Source organism: Myotis yumanensis, unplaced genomic scaffold (genome assembly GCF_028538775.1).
Source record: "Myotis yumanensis isolate MYYU_CA2020_CCGP unplaced genomic scaffold, mMyoYum1.0.hap1 SCAF_1, whole genome shotgun sequence".
In the NCBI taxonomy this organism is placed as follows: domain Eukaryota; kingdom Metazoa; phylum Chordata; class Mammalia; order Chiroptera; family Vespertilionidae; genus Myotis; species Myotis yumanensis.
In genome coordinates this window covers 114,079,082-114,099,934 of record NW_027223752.1, presented here as the reverse complement: position 1 = coordinate 114,099,934, position 20,853 = coordinate 114,079,082, and the positions used below count along the sequence as shown (strand labels likewise).

Sequence of the window (20,853 nt, the reverse complement as noted above, 5' to 3'; positions counted from 1 at the left end):
ACTTGGCCCTAGCTGGTTTGGCTCAGTGGGCACAGTGTCGGTCTGCGGACTGTAGGGTCCTGAGTTTGATTCTGGTCAAGGGCACATGCCTGGTTTGCGGGCTCCATCCCCAGTGGGGGTGGAGGGGAGGTTGCCAATCAATGATTCTCTCTCATTATTGATGTTTCTATCTCTCTTTCCCTCTCCTTTCCTCTCTGAAATCAATAAAAATACATTTTTTAATGTATTTTTATTGATTTCAGAGAAGGAAGGGAGAGGGAGAGAGAGAGATAGATCAATGATAAGAGAGAATCATTGATCAGCTGCCTCCTGCATGCCCCCAACTGGGGATCAAGCCCGCAACCTGGGCATGTGCCCTTGACAGGAATTGAACCTAGGACCCTTCAGTCCACAGGCCGATGCTACATCCACTGAGCGAAACCTGCTAGGACTAAAAGTATATATTTTAAAAAAAGAATTTTTATATAAAATAAAATAATTGACTTGGGCATTTTAGAGGCTTTAGTTTAAAAGTATCTTCCTTTTTCTTTTTTCTTTTACAAGGGGAGGAGTCCCCCACCCTCCCTATAGCTTTTGTAGTTTATATAAGGACACTATTTCCTATCCTTGTTAACACTTAAAATGTCTGGAAAAGAGGTGGGGGGAGATATCACACCTGGGCTTATTCTCAGGACTAGTCTTTGGTCTATTCTCTTATGTATTTTCGTTGTTGCTGCTGGGTTTTTTTTGTTGTTGTTTTTTTGGGGGGAGGGGAGGCAGTGTTGTTGTTTTAACTCTTCAAGTGAATATTGGAAACTTAAGTTTTCCTAGACCATCTAACTAATGCAATTTAAAACAAACATTTTTTCTCCCATTTATCGGGAAAACTTAAGATAAAACATCTAACATTAGTGAAGCCCTAGGGAAAGAGTGCTCCTGAGTGTTAGGTCTGATCAAAGAATTGAATCAATGCCCCCTCCTGGGAACTGACCTTTAGGCCACTTCACAATGGACATTCCACTTGTTTGGACCACATTCCACTTACTAAGACCATATCTCTCCCCTCCAGCGTTTCCCAGAATCTGGACCTGCACAGAGAATTCTCTGCCCAGAGAAAGCCGGCCTATAGTCCTTTAAGAACCTCTGACTCTCTGTCTTTGGGGGCTGGCGCCATTTGGGGGCTCAGCCCATCTGGGTTTCCAGATGACCTAATAAATTCATAATTCTTATACCCCTTTTGGCCTCGAGCATTCCTCTTTAGGTGACCCTAACACTGAACTTGTTATTTGTTACCGCCCTCTTTCCTAGGCAACTAGCGGGTTCATCAAAATGAAAGAAAATAAGCAGGCATTTAAGGAGATACCCAGGGTACTGATAATGTTTTCTTATATGGGTGCCAGTGACATGGGGTGCACAGTTTATGAAAATTCATTAAGCTTTGTACTTACGTACAATTTTCTGAATGTGTATCATATTGTAATCACGTTTTTAAAATATGGCTTTCGCCACAGCCCACAGCTAGATACTGTGTAAGGGCTGTGCTTGCCGTGGAGATCGTGGAAATGACCTGAGGCCCCTCCCAAGGGAATTACATTAAGTTCCAGACCTGGCTCCCGGGCGCCTGACCCCTTAACTCGAACAAATTAAATGGCTTCCGCTCCCTATTTTCTGCTGCTTTGAGTGCCTCGGTTAACCGGAGAAGGTGCCGGCCATTTGCCGGGAGGGTTTCTGGGGAGACCCTGGCCTTCAGCCCGGCGGCAGCTCCGGGTGGGGCGACCTGCCCCGCCCGGTCCGAGGAGGCCCCGCCTCGCCCCGCCCCGCCCGCGCCACGTGATCTCCACGTCCTCCGACCCGGAGCTACAGGAAGGAGAAGGTCCGGCCGGGCTTCCTGGCGCTATGGTGAGGGAAAAGGGGTGCGAGGCCGCGGATGCTGGGCGGGCAGGGCAGGGTTCCCCAGATCTCGTGGCTGCCCCTTCGGAAGGGTGAGGCGCGGGTGCGAGGAGATGGGGAAGCCGCGCTGGCACCTCGGCAAACCCTTGGGTGCAGTCGTGCGGGCCGCCGACTCCGCAGCCGGGTGGGGGTCCCGGGCGCTTCCTCGGCGAGAAGGAGGCCTGCGGGGAGGGGCGGGGCTGGGGCCGGTTCGGAGTGGTCGTCCCACAGTTGCCCGCTGCAGCCCTCCTGTCCCAGGGCTTGAGCAGGAACTGGCCGAGAATCAGGCTCAGCCTCGCCCTGGCCGGTTTGGTTCAGTGGACAGAGCGTGTGGGCCTGGATCCCAGGTTCCATTCTGGTCAAGGGAATGCACCTGGGCTGCAGGCTCCACCGGCCTGGTCTGGGCAGGCGACCAGGGATGTGTCCCTCTCACATGGATGTTTCTCTCTCCCTCCCTCCCCTCCATTCTCTCTAAAAATCAATGGAAAATATCTTAGGTGAGGATTGACAACAACAAAAGAAATTAGGCTCAGTCTGATTCTTCGCTGTTAAGCTCCATCTCTCTTCCCAGAGCCAGCAAGGAGTTTGGGTTGGGACTTCCCAACCCATCCATTCATTCCTTCAGCAGATGCTGAGTGCCTACTCCGTACCAGGCACGCTGCTCAGAGACTTCAGCTGCAGGAAGGACGGGCAAAATTGGAGGCTTCATTTGGCAGTCATAGTTAAGACCTGAGGGGAAGAGACCCAACTGCACCCTGAGCAGAGTGATAGGAAAGCAATCTGAGGCCTGGGGCCGGGAAGAAAGCTGGCTCCTTGCAGTGCAGGTTGTGTACTAGGGCTTAGGAGGCATGGGGGTGGGGGCTGTTCTTCAGACAGGGACCGGCACATTCACAGACCTCAGGGGTTAGAGAGCGTGGCTCCCTAGGAATGAATGCATGACCCCAACTGGAAGGGTATAAACCGGAGGTTAGTGAAAGATGAGGCTGGACAGGTAAGCAAAGACCAAAGCTTGCTGGGTCTTAAGAGCCACATTTGGACTTTAAGAAGAGGGCACTGGCAAGTTAGAAAGATCCTTTTGGTCAGTTTGTGGAGGGAGCAGAGAGCCCAGGCTAGGGCAGCAAGACCCCCAGGAGATGGTGGTGACCTGAATTAGGGTGGAAAGAGTGGAGATAGAAGCGGCGGAGAGTTAGCAGAGCTCAGGGATTAAGTGCATGAGGAAAAAGGAGAGGGAGGTGTTTGGGTTTGGTTCCCAGGTGGTTGTGCTCAGTGGAGTGGGAAACTCAGTAGGGGAAGCAGGTTTCAGTGGGAAGAGCATTACAGTGTGGGGTTTGTTCCCAGCCCAGTAGAGATGTGGAAAGATGGACATGTATATTGCTGTGGGTTAGAACTCTGCCAGGCAATAAGGACAACTGATCAGGGGAGTGGAGGATACTGGCAAGACATGATTGACAGAGTGGGTTTGCATTCTAATAGAGGAACGGATAAATAACAAAACGTGATATGTGCTGTGGAGATTAAGCAAGAAACATAAGCAGTATAGTAAAGAGTGATTTTTATTTTTTAACAGCTTTATTGAGAACCACACACGTGTAAATATACAGTTCAATATATTTTGACATGTATGGCTCATGAAAATGTTATCAGGATCAAGCTAATGAACACACCCACTGGCCCCTGAAATTTCCTTGTGTAAGGGGCTATTTTATTTTATTTTTTTAATTAATAAATCTTTATTGTTCAGATTATTACAGATGTTCCTCTTTTTTCCCCCCATAGCTCCCCTCCACCTGGTTCCCACCCCACCCCATGCCCTTACCCCCCGCCACTGTCCTCATCCATAGGTGTATGATTTTTGTCCAATCTCTTCCCGCACCCCCAAACCCCCTTCCCCCCAAGAATTGTCAGTTCACTCCCTTTCTATGCCCCTGATTCTATTATATTCACCAGTTTATTCTGATTTAATTTTTAGGTTCACTTGTTGATAGGTATTTATTTGTTGTCACTTTATTGTTCATAGATTTTATCTTTACCTTTTTCTTCTTCTTCCTCTTCTTAAAGAATATCCTTCAGCATTTCATATAATCCTGGTTTGGTGGTGATGAACTCCTTTAGCTTTTCCTTGTCTGTGAAGCTCTTTATCTGACTTTCAATTCTACATGATATCTTTGATGGGTAGAGTAATCTTGGTTGTAGGTTCTTGCTATTCATCACTTGGAATATTTCTTGCCACTCCCTTCTGGCCTGCATGGTTTCTGTTGAGAAATCAGCTGACAGTCATATGGGTACTCCCTTGTAGGTAACTGACTGTTTTTCTTTTGCTGCTTTTAAGATTCTCTCTTTGTTTTTTGCCCTTGGCATTTTAATTATGATGTGTATTGGTGTGGTCCTCTTTGGATTCCTCTTGTTTGGGGTTCTCTTTGCTTCCTGGACTTGTAAGTCTATTTCTTTCATCAGGTAGGGGAAGTTTTCTGTCATGATTTCTTCTAATAGGCTTTCAGTATCTTGCTCTCTCTCTTCTTCTGGCACCCTGATAATTCGGATGTTGGTACATTTGAAGTTGTCCCAGAGGCTCCTTACACTATCTTCATATTTTTGGATTCTTTTTTTGTTTTGCTTTTCCGGTTGGGTGTTTTTTGCTTCTTCATACTTCAAATCTTTGACTTGATTCTTGGGATCCTCTCATCTGCTGTTGGATCTCTGTATATTATTTTTAATTTCAGTCAGTGTATGTTTAATTTCTGACTGGTCCTTTTCCATTTTTTTGGCATTCTCCTTAAGATCCTTGAAGGTCTCACTAAGTTCCTCGGAGGTTCGTAGAAGATTTTTGAGTAACCTTATAACTGTGGTTCTGAACTCTATGTCCTCCATTAGTTTGCTTTCCTCCATTTCTTTCATTTGTGACATGTTTCTTTGTCTTCGCATTTTTGGTTGACTGTGAGGACCCACTGTGTCTATAAGAAGAACTGCTGTGCTGGAGACCCCCTTATGGGGCAGGACTTGCTTCAGTGGGGCTTTGGTGCTCACTGAGTCTGCCTCTTGAGTGTGTCCCTTATGGATGTGAGGAGTTGAAATCTGGTGTCTGACCAGGGGTACCCTGACTCCTGGATCTGTGAGTCCACCCAGCAGGAGCTACAGCGATATCAGCAGATTTCTCCTCTTTGTTTGGAATTTGGAAGTTTTAGAGCTCTCTAACCCAGCTGCAGTTAGATTAGACTGCAAAAGCTGAGGTGATTCCTTTGCGCCACTGAGCACAGTTTGGGTGGGGATGTAAATTGAGTGGGGTGGGGTCTCAGAGAATCACCAGGGCGGAGCAAACAGCAATGGCTGTCCTCAGCGTCTCCACGACTCCTCACGTCTCCACGACTCCGGGTCTCTGCAGTCCAGCACCCCCACAGCAACAATGATCCCTGCAAGCAGCTCTGCAAGAAAGCCCCCCTCACTTTCCAAATCGCTGCAAGACAGTCCAGTTTCTCCCCGTAGGAGTCTGGGACCCCAGAATCTCACCTTAAAGGAACTCAGTGCGTTCGAGAGCTTGTATCCCTTTCCGATTGAAAAAAACTGCGCACCCAGGTGCAGCCGCCTCGTGTGCGCCTCTGTACCTCTGTTCTTGGCGCCTCTGCACCTCCTACCCGGTCTCAGTGCACTTCTTTCTTTCCTTCTAGTTGTAGAACTTCCACTCGGCCAGCTTTCCCGTGGTTCTGGATGATAGCTGTTTTGTCTTATAGTTGTAGTTTCGATGTTGTGGGGGGCAGCACACACAAGTTTATACCTTATGCCACCATCTTGGTTCTCCTCTGTAAGGGGCTATTTTAGAAAGTATGATCAGAAAAGGGCCATCAGAAGAGTTGTCATTTGAGCAGAGATCTGAATGAAGTGAGAGAGCAAGCAAACCATAAGGACAATGGTGGGAGAGTGCCTGGTGTAACAGGAACAGTAGGGAGGCCAGTGTGGCTGGAGCCAGGGAGGAAAAGGAAATGAGAGAGGTCACTGGCTGTGAGGCCAGGGACTTTATTTTGTTCTGTAGGATCTACCACAGAGGAGGCACCCAGCCAATGTTTGCTGAACAGATGAATGCCTGGGACAGGCATCAGAACAAAGTTTGGTGGCAGGGTGGGTCAGGGAGGGGCTTCTCTCAACAGCCTGATAATCAGGGAGATCAAGTGGCTCCCTGAGAAACAGTAGTGTGGGAGACACCTGGCCACACCTCACCCCTCCTTCCAGCCTGACCACTTGTCTCACTCCCTTGCAGAGGTTCCGGTTCTGTGGTGATCTGGACTGTCCTGACTGGGTCCTGGCGGAGATCAGCACACTTGCCAAGATTGTTGAGTGCACAGGGTCATCTTGGGGGCCTGGGGGACAGAGGGATTGGGGATGGGGACCCTGGGAGTTGAGGGTCTGGGCCTCAGTGCTCTCAGCCCATCCTAGCATGCTGTGTGACTGCTCACATGGATGACTTTGTGAGCAGCCCCCAGCATGGAGGGATGAGGGCCATCGGGCTGATGTTGGGCCTTCCCTCCAGTCCTCCGTGAAGCTGAGGCTGCTGTGCGGTCAGGTGCTGCAGGAGCTGCTGGGGCAGGGGATGGATGTGAGTGCCTGGTCCAGCACCCCCTTGTCCCACAACCCTGAGAGTGCACCAAACCCAGGGAGGTGGGTGATCAGCCTCCTGCCCATCGTTACCACAGGATCCAGGCGATTGGGGGTAAGGGGGTGGCAAGCAGGGGTCTGGCACCCTTACAGGCCTCCTTTCCCCACAGTACGAGAAGGTCCAGAAGCTCACTGCTGATGCCAGATTTGGTGAGTACCCCACTGAGTCCACGGACTTTGGGCAACTCTGGCTACTCGGCCTGGGACTTGGTACAGAGACCCCTTTACCCAGCAGCTCATCCTGACCCACCTGCCTCAGCAGAGGAACCTGAGGAGAAGACATTGACAATCTACCCCCAGTGTCCTCTGCCAGCAGTAGCAATGCTCATGGCTCCAGGAGGCCTGGGGGCTCTGAGCTGAAGATACTAGGGCAACAAGGAGGTAGCTGGGGCTATAGTGACACCTCCTACCCCCCATGGGTCTCCCCAGAGTTGGGCGATGTGAAAGCCACTGTGGCAGTACTGAGTTTCATCCTCTCCAGTGCGGCCAAGCATAGCGTGGATGGCGAGTCCTTGTCCAGTGAATTGCAGCAGCTGGGATTGCCTAAAGGTATGGGGACCTGGGCAGGCCAAGGGCTGCCATGAGATGCACCCTGGCCAGACCATGTGACCATGAGGTGCACCCTGCCCTTTCTGGGCCAGGAGCCTGATACCTGCCCTCTGAGCAGCCCTAGCAGCCACTTGCTTACCTCAGGGGACCTCCATTCTGCCTCCAGAGCACGCAGCCAGCCTGTGTCGCTGTTATGAGGAGAAGCAAAGCCCCCTGCAGGAGTACTTGCGGGCCTGCAGTTTGCGTGGTGAGTGTGGAGTCAGCCAAGGTGCGGTTTGGGGTCAGAAGGTACATGTAGCATGGGATGTGCTTGTTCTCAGAAGGTTTACTCATGGTCACATGTCACAATCACAGAGCCAGGACTTCTGACTCTAGCCAGGTTTCTTTCTTCCGAGATCTGTGGATAACCTGAGCTCCCAGTTATTGAGCACATGCTGTGGGTCAGAGGTCAAAGGAAGAAGAGCTTCCCAAAAGCCATACAACCTGAAGGGCTGTAGGCTGAGCAAGGGGCTGGGCTGAGGACTGTGTGGCTCACCTGCCAGGAGCCTGAGAGCCCCACCCTGTCTCTCAGTAAACAGGCTGGCAGGCACGGGCTGGCGGGTAGACTACATCATGAGCTCCAGCCTGCTGCGGTCCGTGGAAGAGCCAATGGTACACCTGCGGCTGGAGGTGGCCACTGCCCAGGAGGCCCCAGCTCAACCTGTTGCCCTATCCCTCTCCGCAGACAAGTTCCAGGTCCTCCTGGCAGGTAAGGCTCAGCTGTACCTGGAGAGGTTAGGGCCCTCTCAGATCCCACCTGACAGCTGCCCACTGCTTACCTCTTCGCTGGCAGAACTGAAGCAGGCCCAGACCCTGATGAGCTCCCTGGGCTGAGGAGAAGAGTGTTGGTGGCCCACATGGAGCTGCCCTACCCGAGTGAAGTTGTTGCCCTCGAACTTCTCTTCAGGACCCTGGAGGCCTGACCTGGATCTCTGGCTTTCTAGGTTCCTACTTGAAAATTCAGCATAGCGATCCTGAGAACTTTTCCAGAATTGTCTTCCCTCCCCCATAAAAGATACTTGTTGATGGTTTTCCCAAGCAGGAAGAATAAACAGAAGTGTAAAGGAATGTGTGCATATGTTTTTTTAGGTTCAGATCAAAGGTTTTTGTGAGACCAAGTGACTGGCGAATCCCCCATTTTCTCTTTTCAACTGCTGATTGAGGCAGGTCAGGGGTGCGGCAGATGGAGGACCAAAACGGAACCAAAATCTGTAGATGGGAGAAATCGGGGTTCTAGCTCCTAGTCCTGTGATGCTCTTGGCTCTGCCCTCTCTGTGTGGTCTGGTCCTTAGGCTGGCAGCAAGTGGTGGCCCCAGTGCCAGATGCCCAAATAGAGAAAGAGAACCCTTATCTACCTGCCATCTTCATTAGAAAAAGAGAAGGGCCCATGCCTGAACCACTCACTGGCAAGAGTGGTTATGGACTGAATGTGCCCCCTCCCTCAATTCAAATGTTGGAGCCCTAACTCCCAGTGAGATGGTTTTAGGCGGTGGGGTGTTTGGGAGGTAATTATGTTTAGATGAGGTCAAGAGAGTGGGACCCTTATGATGTGCCCTTTTCAGTTCCCTTATAAGAAGAGAAAGACAGACACTCTCCACACCCTTGTGCCAAGGAAAGGCCTCATGAGAACACAGCAAGAAGACAGCTGTCTTACCAGGATCTGAATCTGCTATGTCCTTGATCTTGGACTTCCAAAAATTATGGAACTAGAGATAGATGTCTGTTGTTGAAGCCACCCAGTCTATGACATTTTGTTACAGCAGCCTGAGCAGAGTAAAACAAATGGCTTCCCAGGACTGGCTTAAACCAACCAGGGCTCCTGGTAGGAAAGACTGATTCCAAGGCTGGGGGAGGGAGAGTACAAGGTGAGCCTATAACATCTTGGGAAGCAAAGAATAATGAGTCATGTCAAAGAGCCAGCTGGCCAAAGACTGGATAGTTGAAGCATCCAAAGGATAAGGACTGACTCTGTTCCTGACTTGTGCTTCTGGAGTAATGGAGCAAATGAACTTTTCCTGATTCCTCCACTAAGTTCAGCTAAAATCCTTGGACATTACATATAAAACAATCCATAAGATCTCTGTCTTGCTGAACCTGGTTCTTTGGCTAGAGAGAGCAGGGGGTTTTTTTTGTTTTTTGTTTTTTATCCTCACCTGAGGATATTTTTTTCCATTGCTTTCAGAGAGAAAGGAAGGGAGGAGGGGAAGGAGAGAGAGAGCTAGACAGACATTGATGTGAGAGAGACACAACATACTTTGTCATGTTTTTTAGTTCCTGAGGATCATAGCCAGTCTCCCTTCTCTCTACTTTCAGAAACAGATTTTCTTTTTGCTGCATGTATCTTGAGCTGGGTGCTAGAGAAGCTAGCACAGAGACAAAAAAAAGCCCCAACAAAAGCCTGCTCTCCCTCCCTGGCTGATGTGTCTCAATGGTTAGAGCATCTGCCCTGTCACTAAAAGGTCGTGGGTTCGATTCCCAATTGAGGGCACATACCTGGGTTGTGGTTCGCTTCCCACCCCTGGTCAGGGTGCATGCGGGAGGTACCCAGTCGATGTGTGTTGCTCACATCGATGTCTCTGTCTATCTCCTTACCTTTCTCCTTTCCTTTACTCTCTGAAAAGCAATGGAAAAAATATCTCAGATGAGGATTTTTTTAAAAAGCCTGCTCTCTCTAGCCAAAGGACCAAGTTCAGCAAGACAGAAATCTTACAGAAGCTGCTTCCAGCCACACACAAGTACAGCTGCTCTTCCACCTACCAGCAGAGGCTGAGTAGGGGCCTAGATTCCCAAGGCAGTAAGGAGGCATTTCCCCCTTTCCCCACTGGCACTGTATCAGAAGAGACCTACTTTAAATGAGACAGTTAAGATCCAGAGTCATAATATCATAAACATCCAGGATTCAATTATAAAATCATTCATACCAAGAACCTAGAAAATCTCAACTTGAATGAGAAGACAACCAATACCGACATTAAGATGACTCAGACGTTAGAATTCTATGTCAAATATTTATAAAGCAGCCATCATAAAAATGCTTCAAGCCTCAGCAAAGAAATAGAAGATAAAAAGAACCAGAGAATTTTTAGAACTGAGAGCTAAATAACCAAAGTAAAATCTCAGTGGATGGACTTAACAGCAGAAGAAAGATCAATAGAAATTACCCAATGTGGACAACAGAGAGAAAATAGCTTGGGAATACACCCACAACACCTCAGGGACCTGTAGGACTATAACAAAAGATCTCATATTCATGTCATCACAGTGTTCCAGAAGGTGAAGAGAAAGAGGGTGGGACAGAAAAGTATTGAAATAATGGCTGAAAAACTCCCAAATATGGCACAAGACAAACCTACAGAGTTAAGCAGAATGGACCCCACATTGATCAAACCCAGAGGAGCCCATGCCAAGATATATCATAACCAAACTTCTGAAAACTAAAGGAAAGAAAGAAATCTTGAAAGCAGCAAGAGAGAAGTGACACCTTACCTATAAGGGAGAAACAATTAGAATTGGATTTCTCATCAGAAGTCAGGCCACAAGGAGGAAGCACAGCATTTTTCAGGCCCTGAAAGAAAAGTGTCAACCCAGAATCCTGTATTCAGTGAAAATTACCTCAAGAATAAAAAGGGAAATCAAGACATTCTCAGATGAAAGGTATAATTAATATAATGTGTTACCAGCAGACCTAACCTAAAAATAAAAAGGATATAGGAGGATCTCTAAATAGAAGGGAAATGATGAAAGAAGGAATCTTGAAAAGAGTAAAAATATACAGTAGACTTCTATGTTATCACAGAATCCCACAGACACTTCTCTCATTGCAGTAGTAATTATTAATTAGTAACAATGCATTGTAACTTTTTATTGACTCATTTGCCTCTTTTCCCAGCCTGAGTTTCTTAAGGATGAGAATTGTGTTCCATAGTTGAATAGCCCCAATGCCTAATAAAATACTCTTTCAGTAATGAGGGTGGGTTGGTGTAGGGAGGGATATGGACTGCAATGGATTTAAGGATGTTGACTGCAATGGATTTAAAGATGTTGAGTGTAAAAAATTAAAATCTGAGTCCATAAAAAGTCCCTGCACCCTCCAAAGGAAGAAAAACCACACCCACAAATCAATCCTAATTTGTCACCATTGGATGTTGTTATTGCACCAAATTCTTGGTCTGAAAATTGATCATTAAATGAAAGGAATTTAAAATTTATCCTGTCTTTTTCGCATTTCAGGATAACCATATAGCCCTAGTCAATGAGGTAAAGTTCTTTACAAAAAAAAATCCAAATAATGTTGACAGAATAACAGAATTAGAAAATAACCATTTTGTGACTCCTAATTAAGTACTTGATTGAGGCAGGATTATCAAGGATGCTAAAGTCATATGGTAAAAGGTGACTGTGATAGGAAACTGGATATTTTGGATACTAAGAATAACTTTTTAAAAAAATACATAATCCTTGGTTGGACTCTGCCTTGAACAAATAGCTATAAAAGACATTTTGGGAACAATTAGAGAAATTTGAATGTGGATTAGGTGTTAGATGATGTTAAGAAGTTGTTAATTTTATTAGGTATGATAAAGGCAGAGATTTTCAGTGTGCCGAGGCATGCTGGTGTGCTGCAAGAATTTTTAAAACATGCAATTCCATCCCTAGCCAGTTTGGCTCAGTGGATAGAGCGTCAGCCTGCAGACTCAAGGGTCCCAGGTTCGATTCCCTTCAAGGGCACATGCCTGGGTTTTGGGCTTGCTCCCCAGTAGGGGGCATGCATTAGGCAGTCGATCAACAATTCTCTCTCGTCATTGATGTTTCTTTCCCTCTCCCTTCCTCTCTGAATTCAATAAAAGTATATTTCAAAACAAAGCCATGCAATTCCTGCTATTTAGTCAGGGCACTGACCTCTTTTCCTTTAGATTGTCAAATTAAAACATGACAACAGCCAATACAACAATAGCCGTCCAGTGTGAATGAATCAATGTTAAACCTATTTTTTGTCATATTGGCAAAAATACACTTTTTGGTGTGACACAGAATTTTCGTAGTTAATATGTGCCATGAGATGAAAAAAAGTTGAAAATCACTGGATAAATGTATTGTGGCTTTGTAGGAAATTGCTTTTTAGAGATGCATGTTGAAATATTAGGGATGAAATGTCATAATTTGTCTAATTTACTTTAAAATACTTCTCCCAAAATAAATGAATTAATAGATGAAGGAAGGAAGAGGCAGAAGTCCTAGTATGAAGGGCGCAGATCATGACTATTGGTCAGGCACACTTAGGAAGAAACTTACAGAGGCCTCCTGAGTCCTGACCTGACCTGACCTTGCTTGGTCTGTCCTCACCTCCCTGCACTCTCCCAGCTACACTTCAGCCACACAGGCCTTCTTTCAATGAGCCCATTGCTTTCCTTCCTCCAGGCCTTTGCACTGGCCATTCCTTTCATCTGGCATGTTGTCTTTTTTTATATATATATCTTAAGATTTTATTATAAATTTATCTCACAGGCCACATGGAAATAAAAGGACTATGAACAGTCTCTTGAGAAACGGAGCTGAGGAGGGCCAAGATGGGCGCATTCCCTGGGGAGGGGCCCCTATAAGGGAAACCAAACAATCTGGTGAGACTCCAACAGCATAAGAAACAAACAGGTCTGTGGTAACATGGCCCTGGGGAACTGGGCCCATGCCTCTGTGTAGCTACTTCCATAACTCTGTGGCCAGGGGTCAAAGAAGTCCTCACATTCCTAGGGGAGGGGGCTGCATTCCAGGAGGGGACATGCCCACTGAAGTACCTCCTCCAGGAGGATACCCTTAGGGGGACCAGTGAGAAGCCTCATACCAAGAGGTGGGACCATCATGCCTGGAGGGGTGTCCCTCAGCCCATAGGTGGGGAAGGACCCCCATGGCCAGGTCTGTACTGGGTTAGGGCCCCTGCAATACTGGCAGTGGCAGCAGCTGCAACAGTGCCTCTTACAGAGTTTGGATGGCCCCATGGACTGGCCTGGCATGTCCTGCAGACACCTGGGGTATGGGAACACCAGGTAGGATTCCTTTGCCAGCAGCCTTACCAATCCCTGGGCCCCCAATAGCTCCAGCAAGTGGCACTAGGGCAATGCCAGTATCTTTGGGAGGAGGTCCCTCTACTGTCATTGAGACCAAGTTTTCCCTTTGAAGCCGCTCCAGACTGAGTACTCACTTCTCTTTCTGCTTGACTTATTGAATTCATCTCAATCACATTGGATCAAATTCATATGCTTGTCGAAAACCTTGTGAAGGTGCCAGTATAGTACCATTCTGCAGGGTGCACCTCATCCTGTAGTCAATGTGCTGCATGCAGCATCTTGCTGCTCTTGCCCACAGCCGTGTTGGTGGCTCCGATTCCCCTAGCATGTGCTAGCCCCACTCTTTGCTGACTACTTCTGAGGTCTCCGCCTGTCACTGCAGAGAGACCCTACCCCCACAGAACCACCTGTCGTGGGTTCTGCTTTCTCGCCTGTTTTTTTGTTGCTTGGCTGCATTTCTTACCCACAGGCGGTAATGATTCTGTTTATAAGTTATGTGTGACTGTGCGTTGATACTTAGTGCCACCACTGCGTCCCCAGGGCCTGCGTTTATCGCGCACCTGCGTGCTCCCTGCGCACATCTGGCAGGAGCCTCTGCTTAGGGACAGGGATGCTGTTTCAGGCTGGGAGTGCTGACCTGTCACTAGCCTGGTGACTTCTCCAGTCACAGACAGCTGCGACGCAGGACCTCGGACCTCACCCCGATCCCGCAGGAGCCACCTTCCCAGCCAGGTGACTGCCCCAAAGCCTTTCCTACACCCCGGACCCGCAGCTCAGGGACCCCAACCCGGAGGCCTGGGCCCCTGCCCCAGGAACTACATTTCCCAGCGGGCGCTGGAGCAGCAACCGGTTTGGGATATGCTCTTCAGCACGGCTCCGCCCCTCGACTGCAACCCCCTAGTGGCCGCAGGTTGGCGGAGAGGGGCGCGGGGCGCAGGTAACCCGGCGGGAGACGGCTTCGGGGGTGCGTACCGCAGACTGAAGAGAGGATGGGATTTGGCGGCTTTGGGGAGGAAGGGAGCCAGGGTGTACCGAGGACAGGCAGCGGGTGTGAGTGGCGAGGATTGGGGGAGCGATCCAGAGTGCCCGCCCTCAGCGGAACTAGGAATCTGGGCCTTCACCTTTTCCAGCAGCGCGACCGGGTCCTAGACTGCTTGAAGGTGTGGGAGGGGAAATGGGTCTGCCCTGGCTAAAGGGCCCCTCTGCATGACCACATCTGCGCCTTCCATCCCTCAGCGTCTGGGGGGGGCTGGGGGGGGGGGGCCGGGGGGGAACGGTAGGGCGGTAAGCGGCAAGCTCCCCTCCTCAGCCAGGTGGCCAGGGGTAGGGAGAGGAGGTGGAGCGGGTTCCCCTTGGGCCTAAGCGCCGAGCAGGGCGTGTCCTGTTCGATCCTGGACCTTTAGCCTGGAGCTCTGGGAGACCGTCCAGGCGCAGACGTACCTAGAGACATCTGCATCCCCTCCTCCTGTTCTGACTCGTCCTCACTGCCAGCTGAGCCTCTCTGAACGTTAGTTTTCCCAGCTCCCAACTCCCAGGTGCGGTCATGCTCATTCCCTCAGGGATTATGACAACAGATGAGGTCGGTTCTGAGCGGTGCGGTGAACAAGCTGAGCTTTCACTGGAGAGGTAGAGGCAGACAACAGCCAATTTCAGATTTGGGAGTGCCATGAAGAAAAGAAAACGTGTCTGGTGGCGGGTGGGGTGGAGAGGCTACTTCGGAAGGGTGACCAGGGAGGGTGGCTCAAGTGCTCCGAGACTGAAGGGACAGCAGGGCAAAGGCGTGGGGGTGAGAGAGCAGTGCGCTTGGAGCAAGTGAGTGAGGGGGGGCCTGGGAAGAAATGAGATGACAACATGGGCCCAGGAAGGATCTGGACTTTACTCTAAAAGCAGCGAGGGTTCATGGGAGGTTAATAAAGGCACTCACGCTCTCCCAGCCTGAACTTACCAGTGCCATGGGCTTTCCCAGCATTTTCAGTTGGGGGCCAAGGGCTGTGGCTAGGCCAGCAGAATTTTCTGCCAAACCCAGCTGTCCATGATCCCCTGATTGGCAGGGCCCTCCTTTGTAAAATGGGGGTGATGAATCCTACCTCACAAGGTGCACGCCTGTTCTAACTTGCAGCCATCCTCCCCCCACAAAATGCCTGAGGGCCCTGAGCTGCATCTGGCCAGCCAGTTTGTGAACAAGGCATGCAGGGGGCTGGTGTTTGGCAGGTGTGTAGAGAAGTCACCCATCAGCCGCAACCCTGAGGTGCCCTTTGAGAGCAGTGCCTACTACATCTCAGCCTCAGCCCGTGGCAAGGAGCTTCGATTGACACTGAGCCCCCTGCCTGGGGCCCAGCCCCCACAGGAGCCACTGGCCCTCATCTTCCACTTCGGCATGTCTGGATCCTTCCAGCTGGCACCCAGCAATGCACTACCACCCCATGCCCATCTGCGCTTTTACACGGCTCCTCCTGGTCCCCAACTCACCCTCTGCTTTGTGGACATCCGCCGCTTTGGCCACTGGGAGCTCACGGGCGAGTGGCAATCAGGCCGCGGGCCATGCGTCTTGCTGGAGTATGAACAGTTCAGGTAGGTGAGGGGCAAGTCCCAGACCCTTCTGAGCCTCCCTTCCTTCCTCTGTAGACCAAGACAGTGTATTTCCCTGGAGACAGCTCCCTGAGCTAATGGATGTGAAAACCCAAAACTGATATGGGAGGAGGTAGGGGTGAGGTGAATAGGTAGGCATGCCCTGAAGACATAGACAGTTACTGTGAGAGCTGAGGCTGGATCAGTGCCCCACACTGCTTCTTGGTGCCCTCAGGAGGCCCTTAGAAAGGTAGAGGGTTTTAACAACATAAAAGAAGGGAGGCTGAGCCGGAAGGAAGGTTTTCAAGGTAGTGGGGAGGGAACTGCCTAACGACATGGTTTCTGAATCAGGTTTTGTGGTCTCCCACGTTGTCTGCCCACTGGTCTGTGTCCCATCGTCTCCTCACTGACTGTCTTCTACCTGGGATGTGATGCAGGTCACTTACGATGGCAGTGTCAGCCACTTTTCTTCCTCTAAAGAGGCAAATGTGTATGAGTCTCTGTTTTGTGCCAGGCCCCGCTATAGGTGTTGGGGTACAGCAGAGATCAAGGGCTGAAGTTCAGGCAGGGCAGGGAGGACAAGGAAACAAACTAGATTAATTCATATAGACACATTTCTAAAAAATCCAAATCCGAGAGGGAGAGAATGACTTTTGGTCAGGAAGGGAGGGAGGGGAGGCACATTAGGAAAGATCACATTCTAGGAAATGACATTTGAGCTGAGACCTGCTTGAGAGCCAGCCATGCAAAGCTCTAGAGCAGTGGTTCCCAACGTGGGGCACACAACCCATAGGGGGGCAACTCGAGAATGAATTAACAGTGAATCTTTGGTACTAATTATGGTTCTAGGGGCCTCATATACAGTATATAAATATATATTGACATATTTGTGTATTTCAGTTCTCTATGTTTTGAAACTTTATTTGCAATTTTTTCCATATCACTTCATATTATTATTTTTAAAACAATTTCTTAGTGATTTCTTCCTCAGTACTTCAACTGTCCTTTCATTCTTTTATTTTTCTCTTTCATGGATGCCATGTTCTTTGGAAGCTTGTTTAGACCAAGTGAGCGGCCTTTTAGGCTTCCTCCACGTGAATAATAAGAATTATGTCACAGGGGAGGGGGGAGAGGCACCAGGATTCTAGAGATGCTCAGGTGGGGCATGGCTAAAAAAAGGTTGGGAACCACTGCCCTAGAGGAAGAGCATTCAAACTGACCAGCACCACAGATGCAAAGGCCTGGAGCACATTTGGTAGATCCTCCCTTCCTTGGGGACTGCCCACCTTCACTTGACCCTTAGGAGACTTAGCTGCCCACTGTGGGTCAGGGCATGTCTGGTGCCACAGGAGGCAGTTGACTCCTGGCCTTCCTAGGCAGGACCCCAAGTGCACCCACAGGGAAACATCTGTGGCCTTGGATTCCTCCACTCACCTCTCCTGGGGAAGAAAACACTAAGAAATTGTTTTAAAAATAATAATATGAAGTGATATGGAAAAAATTGCAAATAAAGTTTCAAAACATAGAGAACTGAAATGCACAAATATGTCAATATATATTTATATACTGTATATGAGGCCCCTAGAACCATAATTAGTACCAAAGATTCACTGTTAATTCATTCTCGAGTTGCCCCCCTTAAAAATCAAGTTACCCCCCTATGGGTTGTTTGCCCCACGTTGGGAACCACTGCTCTAGAGCTTTGCATGGCTGGCTCTCAGGTTAACTCTTTGCCAGCTGGCTCTGAGGTTTCTCTCACAGAATGAGCATCTCAGTTATTTTCTTGGTCCTATAAGCTGGGGAGCCTTCAGAGAGCTAGTCACCAGGCTAACCTTCTGCTCTTTCCTTTACCCCAGAACTGTCTTCTATCCCTGTTTCAGATGCTTCTCAGGCCCATCACTGAGTCAGTCTTGCCATGACCCTTTTCCACAAAGAAACAAGATACATTTCTTCTTCACAGTGTTGAGGAGAGATCCATGACCCTTAGAGGTGGGGCAAGGGTTGCTGGAGCCCTTACTCCCACGCACTTGCTGGGTGAGCTAGTACTAGCCACATAAAATCTTCAGGTCTTGAGAAGAATTGACCCTTCAATGTTAACTCTTCATATCTAAACATCCAGAAGTCCTAGATATGGAGCTGTAGATTGTAGGCACACCTGAAGTCCTGTGATCACCTTGCTTTCAAAAATGCCTGGAGTCTGGTATACTCTGGTGGCATTCACACAACAGATAAGACTCATGTGTGTTCCCTTGAACTCGTTGCTTTTGATTGGAATTTTTCACCTTTGTAATGAATTAAAATTCCATATTGTTCTCATTTAACAGATAGGGAAACTGAGGTTATCCCTGCCAAAATAGCACTGAGGCTTGGAAAAGGGAAACTGAGACTCCCAATTTCCTTCCCCTTATACCGAGGAGCAGGTTCTCCCAGTTCCTATCCCTCATCCATGGCAAGGAGGGGGGATGGGAGGGCAGAATGGGTCTCATGTGCCCAGACTGTGTCCCTCCAGGGAGAATGTGTTACGAAACCTAGCAGACAAGGTCTTTGACCGGCCCATCTGTGAGGCCCTCTTGGACCAGAGGTTCTTCAATGGCATTGGCAACTATCTGCGGGCAGAGATTCTATACAGGTTAGCATGCAGGCCATGGACACAAGGGTTGGGTTAGCTGGGTGCCCACATTCCCACTGCTTAGCATGTTTCTCTCTTTCTACCCCACTGTAGGCTGAGGATACCCCCTTTTGAGAAGGCCCGCACTATTCTGGAGGCACTGAAGCAGCACAGGCTGGTGAGGGTGCAGGGGAGGAAGGCTGGGTCTGGTGTCTCGTGTAACCCAAGCAGCTGTTAGTTTTTCCTTCTCTACAGTGTGTGTGTGTGTGTGTGTGTGTGTGTGTGTGTGTGTTGGGGAGGAGGGGAATGAACCATCTCTGAGTCCTGCCAAGCTCAGAGGAGGTCTGCTCCCGATGGATCAGCTGCCTTCTGAGTGGCTCTGCCCCTTTTCCAGAGCCCCAAGTTGACCCTGAGCCAGAAGATCAAGGCCAAGCTGCAGAACCCAGATCTGCTGGAGCTGTGCCACTCAGTGCCCAAGGAAGTGGTCCAGCTGGGTGAGGCCCGGGAGCCAAAGATGGCCAACTACCTGTGTTGGCATATTGTATAACCCTGGGACAGTTGCTGCCCTTCTCAGGGCCTGGTTCCCTGCCTGGGGAATGGAAGTTTGTAGACTTAGTTGTTGCTAAATGGATTAGGCCTCCTCACTTGTCAGGTGTCTGTCCTCCAAGCTACTCATGAGGCAGGCAGGGCAAGGATTATTAACCCCACTCCAGGATGAGCAAGCCATGGCCCAGAGTGGAGAAGAGGTCACACAGCTGGAGAAGGGAGAGCCTTGGCCCCTGACTTAGTCCATCAGGCTCCCCCTCCTCCCAGCCTCAGTCTGCCCTCTAGCCCTCTAACCTCTGTCTGGCTCCTCTGTCCACAGGTGGCAAGGGCTATGGGCAAGCAAGAGGGGAGGAGGATTTTGCACCCTTTCGAGCCTGGCTGCGGTGCTATGGCATGGTGGGCATGCGCTCCCTGCGGGACCGGCACGGCCGTACCATCTGGTTCCAGGTTTGGGTCCTAATGCTCACACAGGCAAACAGAGATCCCAAAGAGGCGGGTGTGGCAGAGACCTGGGGTCACAGCCAGGCAGGCGATGGGGTCTCTATCTAGACCTCCAAGTTCACACTGTCCCTGAGGGTCTAGGCCTTCCCTATGTTATGCCCCTCCCCTCCTCTGAATCCCAGGGTCCCAGCTAGTAGAGCAGCACAAGGCAGGGTGGCCTTGATGTTGGCTCTGACCTGGCAGGGAGTGGGCAGTGAGAGGCTTCCTAGGGGAGGATTACAGTAACCTGGAAAGATAGGTGTGAGTCCTGCTTCTCCAAGGGAAAATGACGCCTGTCCCAACCAGGCTGATTCCTGAATATTCCCTGTTCCGTTTTAGGGGGATCCTGGACCTCTGGCACCCAAAGGTAAGGTACTCCTAATACAGTAAGCTAAGAAAGCAAAAAGGATATGTTGCCCGCAAGGGTTGCAGCAGTCTCTGGTGCCCACTCCAAGAGTCACCCCAAAGTGGGAGTCTGGAGAAAGGGCCCAAGGCCATAGGACCTTGCAACCCCAGCATCAGTGTCCTTCAGGGGGCAAGTCCCATAAGAAGAAATACAGCGGAGCACAGCGGGGTCCTGAGGATGGAGTGGAGGTATGGCTCCCTGCTCCTAACTCCTCCCTGAAATGTCCCCTGCCCTGGTCAGACCTCCCAAACTAGACTTTTGGACAACTGCCTTCTGTTAACAACGGGGGGCGATGGTGGGTCCTAACCAACCTCGGAACTGCTGAGTATCTCAGGAACCTGTCTCTCCTCTCTCCAGGATCATCCACCCCCAAGCAAGGCCCCTTCCAGGACACGAAGGGCATGGAGAGGCCTTCCTGCGCAAACAACAGCCCAGCAGCCTGAGGGGACCAGCCTCCAAGACCCAAAAGTCCCCCCAGTCACTGAGAAAGGGAAGAGGAGAGGGCGAAGGGCCATCTCAGGTGGGCCTTCCTGAGCATTTCCCTCTGGAGATGGAAGGGGCACCACCAAACGGGGCTTTCCAGAAGGAAAGGATGGCAGTACGGGCAGAGGTTACTTGTGGAAAGGAAGGCTGTCCGGGCAATCTTCAACCTGGGGTCTGAGTTGCCACCTTACCTGTCCTCCCCACAGGCTGCTGCAGACCTTAAAAGATAAAGACTGCCATCCCATCTTTGGAGCCTGAGGAGACCTCAGCCTCTTAGCAGGAGGATCTCCTTGCTTGCACCTATCCCTTCCCGCTGCCTTGCCCTGGATCTGGGGCCTTGTGTGGCTTTCTAGAAGCATGCAACAGGTTAAAGGGGCTAGATGCCTGTGACCTTGTGGCTGTTCCCCACGTAACTATGTTTTTAATTGTACCCACCATCCCCATTTTTTAAGCCCATGTGAAAAATGCTGTATTTTTAAAAATATAAATTGGTAAACTTCTTGGGCTGGCCAAGTTAGTTAGGCCTGTTGCCTGGCCCTGAGTATAAGAGGCCAACTCCT

At 49.7% G+C, this 20,853-nt stretch overlaps 2 protein-coding genes and 1 pseudogene across 9 annotated transcripts; 2 read left to right on the top strand and 1 right to left on the bottom strand.

The window, feature by feature from the left end:
* Positions 1 to 1,820: 1,820 nt before the first annotated feature.
* COMMD4 (COMM domain containing 4) lies at positions 1,821 to 8,208 on the top strand. Of its 4 annotated transcripts, none has more exons than XM_070430049.1 (8): positions 1,821 to 1,878; positions 6,158 to 6,229; positions 6,428 to 6,493; positions 6,663 to 6,702; positions 6,982 to 7,101; positions 7,268 to 7,348; positions 7,673 to 7,849; positions 7,934 to 8,208. In XM_070430049.1, exons 1-8 carry the CDS (start codon positions 1,876 to 1,878, stop codon positions 7,972 to 7,974), a joined length of 600 nt encoding a protein of 199 aa, XP_070286150.1. In that variant the 5' UTR covers positions 1,821 to 1,875; the 3' UTR covers positions 7,975 to 8,208. The 4 variants fall into 4 exon arrangements, with proteins under 4 accessions (XP_070286150.1, XP_070286157.1, XP_070286173.1 ...); XM_070430072.1 differs by lacking the exon at positions 1,821 to 1,878 and adding an exon at positions 2,651 to 2,986; XM_070430056.1 differs by lacking the exon at positions 6,428 to 6,493.
* A 4,668-nt stretch (positions 8,209 to 12,876) lies between these two features.
* On the bottom strand, positions 12,877 to 15,156 carry LOC139012192 (small nuclear ribonucleoprotein-associated protein B-like; annotated as a pseudogene).
* Positions 14,095 to 20,794, top strand: NEIL1 (nei like DNA glycosylase 1). Of its 5 annotated transcripts, none has more exons than XM_070430020.1 (10): positions 14,095 to 14,166; positions 15,322 to 15,773; positions 18,280 to 18,399; positions 18,493 to 18,556; positions 18,773 to 18,872; positions 19,244 to 19,371; positions 19,744 to 19,771; positions 19,937 to 19,998; positions 20,168 to 20,330; positions 20,500 to 20,794. In XM_070430020.1, the coding sequence occupies exons 2-10, from the start codon at positions 15,340 to 15,342 to the stop codon at positions 20,514 to 20,516; spliced, it is 1,116 nt and encodes a 371-aa protein (XP_070286121.1). In that variant the 5' UTR covers positions 14,095 to 14,166; positions 15,322 to 15,339; the 3' UTR covers positions 20,517 to 20,794. The 5 variants fall into 5 exon arrangements, with proteins under 5 accessions (XP_070286121.1, XP_070286115.1, XP_070286127.1 ...); XM_070430014.1 differs by having other exon boundaries at positions 18,265 to 18,399; XM_070430026.1 differs by lacking the exon at positions 18,280 to 18,399.
* The last annotated feature ends 59 nt before the right edge of the window (positions 20,795 to 20,853 follow it).

Bases quoted from the DNA above. Each gene is read 5' to 3' on its own strand.
- NEIL1 (XM_070430014.1), top strand. From the start codon at position 15,340: ATGCCTGAGGGCCCTGAGCTGCATCTGGCCAGCCAGTTTGTGAACAAG. The intron at 18,873-19,243 runs GTGAGGCCCGGG...CTCTGTCCACAG, and splicing joins CAAGGAAGTGGTCCAGCTGG to GTGGCAAGGGCTATGGGCAA. The intron at 19,772-19,936 runs GTAAGGTACTCC...AGTGTCCTTCAG, and splicing joins TGGACCTCTGGCACCCAAAG to GGGGCAAGTCCCATAAGAAG.
- COMMD4 (XM_070430072.1), top strand. From the start codon at position 2,840: ATGCATGACCCCAACTGGAAGGGTATAAACCGGAGGTTAGTGAAAGAT. The intron at 6,230-6,427 runs GTTGAGTGCACA...CCTTCCCTCCAG, and splicing joins TCAGCACACTTGCCAAGATT to TCCTCCGTGAAGCTGAGGCT. The intron at 6,494-6,662 runs GTGAGTGCCTGG...CTTTCCCCACAG, and splicing joins TGCTGGGGCAGGGGATGGAT to TACGAGAAGGTCCAGAAGCT.